Raw genomic sequence first — 12,955 nt, 5'->3', positions numbered from 1 at the left:
GCGGGGTGCAGCCAGCTGGGGAACCCCAGGAGATGGGAACGTGATGCCATGGGCTCTGCCAGGGTCTGGGGACACTGGTCTCATAATAGTGGGGTCCCTGGGCATCCTGTTCCCCACTGAGCCCTTCCCCTGCCCCTCACCAGCTCCCACGGGTACCCCAGGAACGCCCAGCACCCCAAATCCAGAGGGAACCCACCTTTTGGTACAGAGTCGCCAGACCCAACCCCTCCATTCCCCATGGCCACACCCACCGTACCTACCACCCTCCCTGTGTCCCCATATCCCCCCCAGCCCCATATCCCCCTGTCCCCAGGCCCCCCCACAGCCCCACCATCCCCTGCCACTCTGTCCTCCCATTCTCCCCCATAGCCCCCATTCCCTGTCCCTATGGCCCCCCTCCATGTCCCCCTGCCCCCCCCATCTCCAGGGACTCACCGGTAGTGGAAGGGTGCCACGGTGGCAGTGACAGGGTGGCTGTGGGGGGGGCCTGAGGAGAAGGTGATGGCCCCTGACCCAAATACGGGACCCCTCCCCTGTGAGCCACTATGGGACTCATCCCCTGTCCCTGCCGCAGCTGCTCCACTCCCCTTCCCAGGGGACCCCTCCAGCCGCCCCCCAGCGCTGCCCTGCACTGATGGAGCTTTGGGTAGCTCCATGGGCTCCCCCACCCTGCCTGCCCCCCTCCTCCTGCTGCCCACTGCCTCTGGACTCTTCCCAGGGGACGCCAGGGGTCTTCCCAGGGCTTTCTGCCTGCCACGAGGGGGGACACTGGGGCTTCCCTCCCTGCCCTTGGCCGGCTCACGGCTGGCAGCTCTGCCAGTGCCTTTGGGCTTGAGGGTCTTGGGGGCTGGCACCGTCCCTGGCCAGGGGGACAGAGCCCTGTGGGGGACTGGGGACCCTGGGGTGCTCGGGGGGGCTGCTGTGTGCAGCTTGCCATGGGTCATGGCACGGGGCACGGGGATGGCGGAGGGGTAGTGGCTGCGGCCGCTGGAGTTGATGTTGGCCATCCCGTTCATCCTGGCGAGGCGGCTCCTGGCAAGGCTGTGGAGGGAGAGGAGGGTTGGTCACGGCCCAGCACAGCATGGGTGGGCCACACCAAACCCCACGTGCTCCACACTGGCTGTGGGTGCTCCCTGTCCCCACCCTGGGAGGAGGACACTGCATCCCAGCCCCCAGGGTGAGGACACAGGGAATGTTCTCCAGCAGGGCCAGGGCATGTGTGTTGTTCTTTCCCAGGGAGTCTGTGCAGCCCATGGTCCCCAGGTCCCTGTGGCAGGTCCCTGCAGTAAGGACACATGGGTACAGACCCTCCCCAGGTCAGGCTGCACCACAGGCAGGACAAGCCCCTCTTGGCCACTCAAAACCTTCTCCTGGTCCCCAAAACCACCTCCTGGTCAAACAAGACTGTCCCCTGGCCACCCAAGATATCTGAGGCCATCTCCTGGCTGCCTAGGACCACCTCCTGGTCATCCAAGACTGTCTCCTGGCCATCAAAGACCAACTTGTCACCTGAGACCATCTCCTGTGGCACCTTCTAGTGGCAGAGGAATTTCCTCAGCAAGGAAATCAGCCATGGAGCAAAGCTCTGTCTCCAACCACCTCCTACCTGCAGCTCTTCAGGAAAAAGCCTCAAAACTCAAAGAAAAAGGTTTCTTCTAGGGGATGGCATGATCTCTAGAAAGATGGGGAGCTGTGGCCCCACAGGCACCAGGTGCCACAAATCTCCAGGGACACACATTTTGCATGTTACTCCAGCGTGGTTTTGTTCAACCTCTTTGAAGGAAAAACTCTGGGGAGGGGACCCGATGTTTTTTGGGGTCCCTGGGCATTCTAGGGGGGACCATACGCTCCAGGTTGGCCACCCATGGTGGGGGTTCCTCTCCCCCGAGCTGCTTTAGTGTTGGGTGAGTGCACTGAGCGAGTGCACTCAGGGCTGTGCTGGAGACCACCAAGGCTGTTCCTGGCAGACTGGACAATGCAGCTGCCCAGGTGCTCCCACACACACCCACTCTGCCAAACCACCTGGCAGAGATGGGGTTTCTCCAGAGCTGGAAAGGTTTCTTGGTAAGCCCTGAGGTGGAGGGGCACCCTGATGGGAACAGCACCCAGCCTCAGCCCTGCACCCGTTGAATCTCCCAGCAGAGGGGATGAACAAAGTCCAAAAATGTCCCAAACCACCTTGTTTTGCCTCTTCCCCACCCCAAGCTGCCCTGAGCCCTGTTCCCCCCCAGGCTTTTGGGGGTCTGCAAGGATCAAACCATGCCCCCATTCTCCCCCAACCAGGGGTGGCCACATCCCTGCCACAGGCAGCGCTGGGATGAACACACTCAAACTCCCTTTCTCCAGAACCACATGAGCTGGATCACTTGACTGGGGAGCCGTGGGTCACGGGGAGAAGGGCTGATGCAGCAGATGAGGTCAAGGAATCACAGCACTGACTCCAGCACCAGCTGGGAGCTACAAAGGTCTTTCCAAGGCAGTTTTGATTAAGGGGCAGAGGGAAATGACACTCTGGGCTTGCTCTCACTGAAGCTTTTAAAACACTCAGGAGCTTTCTCTCTCTCCCCACATGCCCACTGAGCTGTCTCTGCCTTTGCTCACTGTGGTCGTGGCCCCAGGCCATGGCACTGGTGGGTGGAGGCAGCACTGGGACAGCCAGGGGGGCAACCACAGCCCCCAGTGTGGGGCCCTGTGCTGGCACCAGCCCACACCCAAGGGTGCTGCAGGGCAACAGGAGCCAGGCAGGCCTCTCCCTGTTCCTGTGGGATTTCCTGCACCCACAAAGGTCGCTCCTGGGAGTGCAGTGGCCAGAGCTCAGCACCCAGCTGGAGACCAGCTCATTCCTGGGGGCACAGTGCTCCCAACCCAGCTCCCCTCCAGCCCTCAGCCTGTTCCTGGTCTGTGTCCCCCAATCCATGCTTACAAACCCCAATTTTGCACTCTTTTCCCCTCTCCTGAAGGGAACCCCTTGCCCCAGGAGTGCTGTGCCTGGGGGCAGAGCAGTTTGAAGCCCTGAGCTGCAAAATACCTTGTGCAAACACAAACAGGGTTGACCTTCATAGAACTACAGAAAGGTTTGGGTTGGAAGGGACCGTACAGAGCATCTCATTCCAACCCCCTTCCACTAGAGGTGGTTGTTCCAGGGACACCTTCCACTAGAGCAGGTTGCTCCAAGCCCTGTCCAGCCTGGCCTTGAACACTTCCAGGGATAAGAGGACCTTCCTCCTCACAGGCATGAGGATGCCCAGGATGGGGTGAAGAGCCAGCAAAGCTCCAGCCTCATGCACATGAGTGGTGAAACCACCAGTCCCAGCTCACCCATTTCACCCCAAGGTCCCTCACACAAATATCTCCCACCCCAGGAGCTGCTGCTGGTGCATTTTCTCCTAACACAGAGGGAGATCATCAGCCATAAAACCAAGATCCTCCTCAACCACCTCAGAGGCAAAAAAAAACTTCATCTAGTTTCATGCTATGACCTTACCTTCCCCAGCACCCACTGAGCACCACCAGCTATGCAGCACCCCTCCAGCCCTGCCTGCTCCCTGGGAATGTGGCACTCGGGGCTGTAACCAGATTTTGCAGATTTATAATTCCACTTTGGATTTCTCTCTTGTGAACACAACTTCCATTTCTCCCCTCAGAGCCCACCAGTGACGCCACAAGCTGCAGAAGAAGTCAAAGCTGCCACACTGGCCACGAGAAAATCAATCCTCCTCTTGTGCTCTCAGGGCTGAGGTTTCTCAGGAGATACAAATTCCTGCTGGGAAGCAGGCTTGGAGCAGTCCCCTTCCCACCACACACACCTTGGGCATCTCCAAGGGCACGCATTGATCCACTGCCTCCAGCTGGGCATGGCTGAGCCCTCCTCGGGCTTCACCCTGCTCTGGAGATGCCAGGGGCTTCCTGGGGGATGGCTGAGGGGAAATGTGGATGCAGCCACACTTCCCCAGGCTGTGTCACCAGCTGGGCCTACAGACTGGGGTCCCACACCCAGGGATGCCACCAAAGGGATAAATTAAAGTGACTCCCACCAAGTCTCCATTTCCCACTGCCCCCTACTCATCCATCACCAACCAGCACAAACTAAAACCGTTCCTGGGCAAGATTCAGCCCATTCTTCTTCCCAAATAATTCTTCCTTTGCCTCCAGACTGATTTTACCCCATTCAAGCTCTGCCCCCAGAACCAAGTGCCCCTGGTGTGTGCCCCTTGTGCCACCAAGGCAGGGGAGCAGGCGAGCCCCCCGTCATGCTGTGTCACGCTGGCATCCTGCCATCTCTCTGCCCAGCTAAAGCAGGTCATGGCTTGACCCAGTTAACACCCAGCAGCTCCTTCGCAATTAGCTCAAAAGGGAAACAACTTTCTCCTTCAGTGCAACCCAGGAACAGCTCTGGGGAACCAGCTGCTGCTCATCCTCCAGGTGACACGAGCACCAGGAACTTGCACCTGTTGCTTTAATTTGGGGACTTTTACCTGCTGGGTGAGTTTTTGGCCCCGTCACTTGCCCAGGTATCGGTTTGGGACTGTTGGGTCCCATGCTAGTGGAAAGCAGCAGGTGCACACGAGGTATTTTAGCACCAGGGGATATTTTGGAGCAGCTGCAGCAGTGTTGTGGGCAGCAGACCCCTGCATGAGTGCCAGGGCTGAGCCTCCTGGGCAGCCAGAAGTGTTTGCCTCCAAGCCAAGGGGGAGGATGCTCATCCCAGCCTCCAGAGCTCAGGTCTTAAAGTGAAACTTGAGTTTTCCCTGAGTCAAAGACCTTTAATCCCAGGGGCAAGGTTGTTTCTGATGCCTTCAGATGATGCCATCCACAGAGATGCCAGTGTTCACATTGAAGGAAAATGACACAGCCCTTGGCCAAGCTGTGTCCTTCATCCCAGGACAAACACAAGCCAGCACATCCCTGAAGGCATCTCCTTCAAAGAGGCATCTGTTGTGCCCGGAGCTCAAGCTACTTCCTGGGCCCCGTGTCCAAATCCATCTCACACGTGCGATTTTAGCAGCCAGAAACGAACAGGGACCTGGAACCTGATCTCATTTCATGTCCCCATTTCCATGACCCAGAGGGGTCACTGGAGCATCCCCAGCATTGAAGCAGATCCATTTCAGAGCCATCCATCACCTGAGCCAAGCTGGGAAGAGTCTGTGACTCTGCAGGGGCTACACTAAACAGCTGAAGCACAAGAACACCAGGGGCTGCAGTAGAGCTGGACATGCTGGGTGTCCCTGGGGAGATGCTCAGGGACTGCAAGGCATCCTACATTTTAAGGGTGAGGGTGGAGGGGTGAACCCCAGGGTGTGAGTGACCTGAGGAGGTGAGCCCTGCCAAGGGTCCTGGAGCTGTGACACAGCTACTCCCAAAAGCTGCTCCCTGCCCCTCCCAGGCCTGTGCAGGATCCAGCTCCGAGCTGCCGGCAGGGATGGCAGCACTCCAGCACAGCCTCCTCCCTGGCACGCTCGGGAAGGGTGACAAAGAAAAGGCTCCTTGTGACAAAAGGGACATAAAACTTTCCTAAGAGAAACAGAGGGAGCCAGGGCAGAAAGGGGCCTTCAGAGGAGAACAAACTACTGATTCAGCCACCAGCCCCAGCCCTCCAGCCCCCGTGCCCCGGCCAGGACCTGGCCTGCCCACCACTGGTGTCACTGCCTGGGACGTTGCCACCGTCCACATCACCAGGGCACCAGGCTGGGTCCCTCCCCAGGCAGGTCCCCTGTCCCTGTCCCCTCCAGAGGGCAATGCCAGGGTAGAGGGTGCGCTGGCCAGGCTGGCTGCAGACAGGTGGTTCTCCTGGGTGCAGTCAGTGGATGGGCAGCTGGGAGGGAGGGGAGGCTGGGCAGCTCCAGCTCTTCCTGTCCTGGTTGGCTGTTCCCCTCAGCACGATGCTGAGGGCTCTGGGAGCTCCTGGGAGATGGGCTGTGCACTGGGAGGAGCTGAAGGACAGAAGCCGGCTGCTGTCTGAGCAGAGATCGTTAAAAAATCACGGAATCGTTCAGGTTGGAAAAGTCCTCCAAGATCATCAAGTCCAACAGCTAACCAAGCACTGCCATGTCCACCACAAAACCATGTCCCCAAGTGCCACATCCACATGTTTTTGAACACTTCTAGGGATGCCCAGCCCGTAGCCCCAGCTCTAATCCCCGGTTTAGCCCCTCCACAGCAATCCCATTAGCCACTTAACCCACTTCAATAAAACCTGCTCTGAGCAAAGCTGAGCTCGGAGCTGGACCTGCTGTAGCAGCCGCTGCCACCGACCCCTGGCTACGGCCGGGAGACCGAGCTCTGGGCTGGGCTGTGCCCGGCACAAATCCCGCTGTGGGATGAGGCTGGATGCTCTGGGGCTGGGACAGACCCCGGGAGCTGTGCGGGGGTCTGTGCAAGGCACTGCGTGAGAGTCTATGGGAGGGACTGTGGGAGGGGCTGTGCAAGGGTCCTCGACGTCGAAGGCCGGGGATATCCCGGGTCCCAGTGGCTCGGGCCACACAGTGCCCAGTGCCCCATGGCTCCCCCGTGTCCCCCCACCCGCGTTCCCACCCGGCGGGTCTCTCCCTGTCCCAGGGTGCGACACTCCCCGGACCGGAGCGACTGGACAGCGGGGCAGGAGTGTCCGGCAGAGCCCGGGGCTGGGGACATCGGGGACATCTCCGGTCCCCGGCGCTGGGGACGTTCAGGAGGCGCCGGTGCTGGACAGCTCCGCCCGCGGCACCGCCCCCCGGCCGGTGTCACCCCCGGCCCCGACCGGTGTCACCTCCACCCCGCCCAGTACTGCAGCCCTAGTCGGTGTCACGCCCCTGAGGCCGCTGTCGCCCTCCCCTCCGCCGGGTACCGCCCCCTGAGCCCGTGTCCCCCCTCCATCCCGGTGTCCCCGGGTCCCTCATTGCCCGCACCGCCCCTGGCCGATGGTGCCTGTCCCCCTCGGGCCACCGCCGCCAGCCCGGGGCCAGCGGAGCGAGTCCCCAGGGACCAGCCCAGGGCCCCGGCCCCCCGGCCCCTTGGCTGCCTGTCTGGGACAGAGCCATCTGTCCGGTGCCTGGTGCCATCTGTCCCCCAGCAGCACTGTCTGTCATCTCCCGGTGTCCCCAGCACCCACAGGGACCAAGGTTGTCCTTCTGTGAGGTGACACTGCTGAACCCTCTCCAGGTGCCCCTGCAGTGAAGGGCTGCCTGGAAGGGTTTGGGTTGTGCCTGGGGATCTCCCACACCTCAGACTCCCCGATCCCCCTGTGCTAAGAAGAGCCTTGAAGCCGTTGGCAGCCCCACAACTGGCACACGAATCATCACTGGGCACCGCAGAGCTCGGGGTCCCTTCAACATCCAGCACCGTGGCCAAAATGCAACGTCTCCTATTGCATGTCCTGAGGGCTCTAAAACCTCCCCAAAACCTCCCCAAAAGTTTCCCAGAACCTCAGGGGCCGAGGATTTCCCAGTGCCAGGTCAAGCCCTGGGCCAGGAGCCGTCCCGGTGACATTGCACAGAACTCTTTTCTGGGCCAAAACTCCGTGGAGCTTTGGTTGCATCATTTATTTAGCCCCGTGTTCCTGCAGCATCACAGACCTGGCCCTTTGCTCCCGAGAATTCTGAGCAGGAGCAGATGTCGCAGCGTCTGCGTTCACCACCGCTGCGCGGAAACAGCCCCCCCCCGGTCCTCAACCCGTGAAACCTGGAAGCCCCTGATGGATTTTGGCTTGGCTGCCGGGGCTGTGGGGAGAGGCAGCTGCACGGCGGGGCTGTGAAAGACATTAACTCAGCAGATGCTGTCGCCTTCGCACGCGTACGTGTGAGCCGGGGTGGCCGGGATGGTCGGGGGGCAGCTGGGCTTAACCCCCCATCCCGGCACAGGCAGTGCATCCCCAGCACCCCCCGTGCTCCCTGGGGAGACCCTCACTGCCTGTCTGCTCCTTCCAGTGCTCGGCTCTCACAGCCCACAGCAGGCAGAGCAGGCACGAAAAAGGTATTTTTCCTCCCAAAGCAGGTTAAGGATTTAAAAACGCCGCTGGAATTATGGGGTGGATAACACCGGGAACATAGGAACACAGCCCAAAAGTAGGAGCTTTAACCCTGAGAGCAGAGACACAGAGCCAAGGATGTGCCATCACCGAGCTCCAAACTGGGGCATTTTTAGATGCTGAATCTGCCTCAGGTGATGAACTGAGTGAAAGTCAACTCATGGATCCAATTCCCAGCTGAACACCCTCAATCTCCTCCCCGCAGTATGGACCATTCCCATCACAGACCATTCCCATCAGGAGTTCAGTTTCCCTGTCTGGTCTTACCTGGCCAAGCCGGATGAGTGTCCCCTAATCCCTTGTACAAAAAAACGAATCCACTGCTCTTGCAGCCAGGACCCTTCCCGGGGGGGTTTGCTCCAAGAGGCCCTGACACCTGTTGGCACCCAGAGGGGTTTTCCCTTGGGACAACCAGGAATTTGCAATGGAAAGCAAAAGCCATGGGGAGCCCTTAATGGGATGAGTGGATTTTCTAGTGAGCTGTAAATCCCCAGTCATTGCTGGCAAACATCTCCCTGCTGGGTTTGGAAGAGGAGGGGTTGGGGTTGCAACAGCCCCCACTCCAGAGGGACTCACATTCCCAGGGTTTATCAGAACAACCCCAAGGTTGTGTTCCTGATGCCAATGTCCCCACTGTCGCTTAATCCATGTGGCTGGAAGAGGTGGGCAGGGGATGGTAATGCCCGCCCCCAGCCTCAGTATCCCCCACCAACCGCAGATCAGGCGGCAGCTCTGGTGCCACCACCCTGTTCCACCTGAAATTAAACCTCTCTCCTCCATGGGATGGAGCCATCCTGGGGCCATCACACGCAGAGGACGCCTGGCTTTCCCAGAGGGGAGCACAAGCATCCCTCAAACATCCCTTCAGTATCCCTCAAGTGTCCCTTGAGTATCCCTCCTGCCTGCAGCGAGCGGCCCATGCCAGGATGGCAGCGCTCCTGTGAACGGTGAACGTGCCCTGGGATGGACGCTCCAGCAGGGAGCGAGGAGGGGGCACAGAGCAGCAGTGGGAGGGAGAGGGAGGGGAGAGGGAAGGGGTGGGGGAGAAGCTGTGACTTATCGCCTGGCCCTGCTCAGGGGGAGTTTCCGCTGCCGGAGGTGACACCGCCTGGTCACATCCGCATGGGCTTCGAGTGGGAGCCGAGGATGAGGATGGGGGAACGAGCACAAACCCAGCTCCCCCAGCTTCCACCTCCGCTCCTCGTGAGAGCAGGGGAATCCAGGGAATCCAGGCAGCTCCTGGGAGGCAGTAAGTCGAGCACTGGCTCCCACCCCAACCCCACTCCCTGCAGCACAGCCAAGACCTTTGGAGATTAATTCTCCCATCCCGGTGGGGAGAGGATGCCAGGGCACCAGTCTCACTGCCCCAGCCAGCTCTGGGCATGGGTGGCTTGTCCCCACCTGTCCCCTCCCCATGAGATACCTTGGGGCATCCCAACCCCAGTGCCTGCAGGGCAGGCCCTGGGCTCTTGGCTTTATCCCCACGCAGGGTAAGAACCAGAGTGGTGCCAGGACCTACTGCCAAGCCTCAGCAGAGGAGAATTTGCAGGATGTGGCCCTGCAGTGAAACCCCAGCACTGAGATGGGGTGACCCAGAGCCTCTCATAAGGGTCCTGGGGACAGGGATGATGCCACAGGTAGTTCAGGTATCATCCCCATCCCATCCCTAGCCCCATTTATGGGGCATTGACCAGACAAGCTCAGAACAGTGCAGGAGGACCAAATCCCACAGCCAGAGACAGCTTCTCCCCAGCTCCTGCCCCCCACATCCCCACTAACTCCCTGGGACAGAGCAGAGCTCTAAATCCCCCCTGAGCTGCTCAGCCAGGACCTCCCCCTCTCCAGTTAATGAAAATCCTGCTTTCCCTAATTATTGTCCTTTCCCATGATGGTAGTGACGTGTGCTGAGTGCCAGGGGCTCCTCCAGCCCCTCTCCTCCCGAGCATTCCTCAATCCAGGCAGTCAATCCACAGCAGTGCCCAATGTCCAGACCCCGCAGCACAACCTGATAAAACTCATTAGAGGTCACTTGCTAATGAGCAGGGCTCCAACTGTGCTAGCAAATGCACCAGAGCCTGCTGGGACAGGTTGGTGTCTGATGTGTCAGCTGGAAGCATTCGAGGGTTTCCCACAGGTGCTGGCAATGTGTCACCTGCCTGCAGCCCGTGACTCAGTTTCCCCATGTGTTGCCACCAGCCTCGTCATCACCTGGGCCAGTGACTGCCCCGACAGGCCCTGGCTCCCAAGAGTGAGTTCCTGGAGCTGGCACTGCTCTGGGCTGAGGGCTTGGGGACTGATCCTGCCTAGCCAAGAGAGGCTTTCCCTGGGGACACGCAGGGCAGTGGACAGAGCCAGCGTGGGCCCAGCTGCCCCACCCCTGTCACTGCTGTTTTTCCCCTGCAGAGGGTACAAAGGGTTGTGGGAGGACGGAGGGTGCTGTCCCCGGCTGCCACCAAACGGACTCCAGACAGGTGACAGGGGACTGTCACCCATTTGCCAGCAGCAGGGCAGAGGGGGTCACACGGCAGGAACAGAGGACTTCCATCCCATACTGGTGTCCCCACCATAGGCTGAAGTCCCCCTGGCACTTTGCTGGTGCTGAAGCTTGTCAAACTTTCCCAGGGAGGGTGTGCAGATGAGGGAACATCCCACTGGATCAGGGAACAGAAGGGGCTCTGCCAGGGTCACGGGCACAGCGAGGCACCCTCCTCCCACAGCTCTGCTCCAGCTCCCCCAGCTCCACAGGGATCAGTCGGGGAGGAGGAACACGTCCTCCGAGTTCTCGCCTGGTGTGTGCCCCAGCCCGGTGGCACTGGGGACAGGACAAAGTGCTCCAACCCGGTGACACCATGTCCTGTTCCCACATCAGCTCCAGCCTGTGCCAGGGGTTCCCACTACCGGGACCTGGGGGGCTGCAGTGGCCCCGCTGTGGTCAGGGGTCCCACCAGCCCCAGGTTCAGTGGCTGCACTCCAAGCATCCCACCAGGGAGGGTCACCTGATCCCCCTGCCCGTGGGCCAGGCCCCACATCCCGCTCCGAGCCCGGGGCCCCGCTCCCATCCGCAGCCGGAAACACCTTTTTCCTGTCCGTGGGGCTGCAGCGTGAGGAGGGGGGGGCGGCAGGAAAAAACCTCAAGTCCCGGCAGGTTATTTATATCCTGCTGCCAGCGGGGCCAGCCTGATCGCCCTCCACGTCCCCACGTGCACCCCAAGCTCTGCTCCAGCCCCTTCAGCCTCATCCCCATCCCATTCCTGCCCTCAGCCCCATCTCAGCCCACCCTTGCTGTATCCCCATCCCTATTCCTATCCTCATCCCATCCCTAACCCATCCCATCTCATCCCCATCCCTGCCTTATCCCCTTCCCTATCCCTGCTCCCATTCTTTTTCCAGTGAGCGCCAGATCTCACCCAGCCCCACACTCCCCATCCCACCCTGTCTCCAGTCTCCAGACCCATTCTGACCCCTAAGAGCTGGATCCCTGTGCTGGAATGTGGGGCGGGGCTGGATCCAGCCTGTACCCACGTTCCAGGAGCCTTCTGTGTCGTCCAATCCCAGGAAAACGTTGTGGGGAAACTGAGGCACGGGACTGGCAGAGAGAAGAGTGCCCGAGGCCAGGGCCATGGGCACGGCCGAGGCATGGGCAGGCAGCCCCTGCCCCCAGAGAGGCGGGGGAGCCCTGCACCCCCCGGCACGGGCACTTACTCAGTGAAATGACTCAGGCAGGATCCGGCCGGGCCAGCCGGGATTTCCTGACTCAGCTCCCCCGGCTGTGAAACTGGGGGGGGTCCAACCCTCTTTCCAACAACACAGACACCAACACATCCTGCTGAGGGGACATAGGGGGCTCCCCCATCCCTGTGACCCCCCTGGGATCACCTGGACACTCTCTGGCGCTGGGAATGACGGCACAAGCGGCTACGGCAAAGCCTTGGGGAGCGCGGGCAGCACCCCAAAACCCCACGGGCAACCCCTGCCTGCGCTGGGGGACATGCTCGCCCTCTCTGGACAGCGGTGGGTATTCGGCAGAGCCGGCTGCGGGCCCGGCATCCCGGCACACCCAGACTCCCTGGCTCTCCTCCCAGTTGTTTTTTTCCTAGGTGAAATCCAGGAAAAGAGTCGCGCCGGCACACACACGCGCTGAGTCTTTACCGCTTCCCCGCCGCGGGGTGATGGCACCTCCACGTCCCGTGGGGACACGGGCCGGGATGAAGTCAGCACGAAGTTTTCCCTCTCTCCTGTGCCATCCCGGTTTGACAGCAACATTCCCGGCTCCGAGGAGCCTGGGGATGCTCAGTCACCCCAGGTGGTGGGGTGGTGCTTCACCTGGGGTGGTGGAGCATCCCTGGGGTGGTGGAGGATCCCCATGGGAAGCACGCATGAGTGCCTACAGCCCGGCAGCACCTTCCCGTGTCAAAAAGGGAGGGCAGACACCGGGATCTGCCGGCACCGACCTGCTCTGCCTGCGGAGAGATGATGTGGGGCAGCACAACACGCTTTTTTGACAGCCCCGTGCCTCGGTTTCCCCCCACCACGCATTTCAGCAGTAGCTGTGCCTCAGTTTCCCTGTCACTCTTTGTTGGCCATTCTCGCCGGGGGCTGGAGAGGGGACACACCTGCTTTTGGCACCGCGATGTTTTCCTGCAGCCCCCCTCTGCCCGGAACAGGGATTGAGGGTGTCCTGGGGACACTGGGACACAGGAATTTGCCAGCCCAGCCACGCTGCAGCTCCCACTGCTGAAACAGGACCCCCGCGGAGAGGTGGGAACATTGGGGGACTCAGGAGAGGGGACATGGGGGGCTTCCACTAGTGCCAGGCAGTGCCAGCTCCTGCAGCAGCTGCCGGTCCCCTCCCAGTCCCTGCAAGCATGTCCCTCAAGTCACCACTCATCCCCGCAGCACGACCACATCTCCTCGGTCCCCAACGGGGTGTTCCCCATCATCTGCCGCTCC

General features: G+C 60.7%; 1 protein-coding gene across 3 annotated transcripts in view; it reads right to left on the bottom strand.

The window, feature by feature from the left end:
* NAV1 (neuron navigator 1) overlaps window positions 1-1,031 on the bottom strand; it is a 58,672-nt gene extending 57,641 nt beyond the window's left edge. For all 3 annotated transcript variants that reach the window (XR_007630218.1, XM_050327098.1, XM_050327099.1), the window contains exon 1: window positions 436-1,031. Coding sequence is in view for 2 of the 3 variants with exons in the window: in XM_050327098.1 (XP_050183055.1) it covers window positions 436-1,016 (581 nt within the window). In the remaining variant the exon portion in view is untranslated. The remainder of the gene's footprint in view (window positions 1-435) is intronic.
* Between the last annotated feature and the right edge of the window lie 11,924 nt (window positions 1,032-12,955).

This window comes from Myiozetetes cayanensis, unplaced genomic scaffold, assembly GCF_022539395.1.
Source record: "Myiozetetes cayanensis isolate MyiCay16 unplaced genomic scaffold, myiCay2020 scf32, whole genome shotgun sequence".
Lineage (NCBI taxonomy): Eukaryota > Metazoa > Chordata > Aves > Passeriformes > Tyrannidae > Myiozetetes > Myiozetetes cayanensis.
The sequence above is the reverse complement of the archived record's forward strand: the minus strand, read 5'-3'. Positions and strand labels throughout refer to the sequence as shown.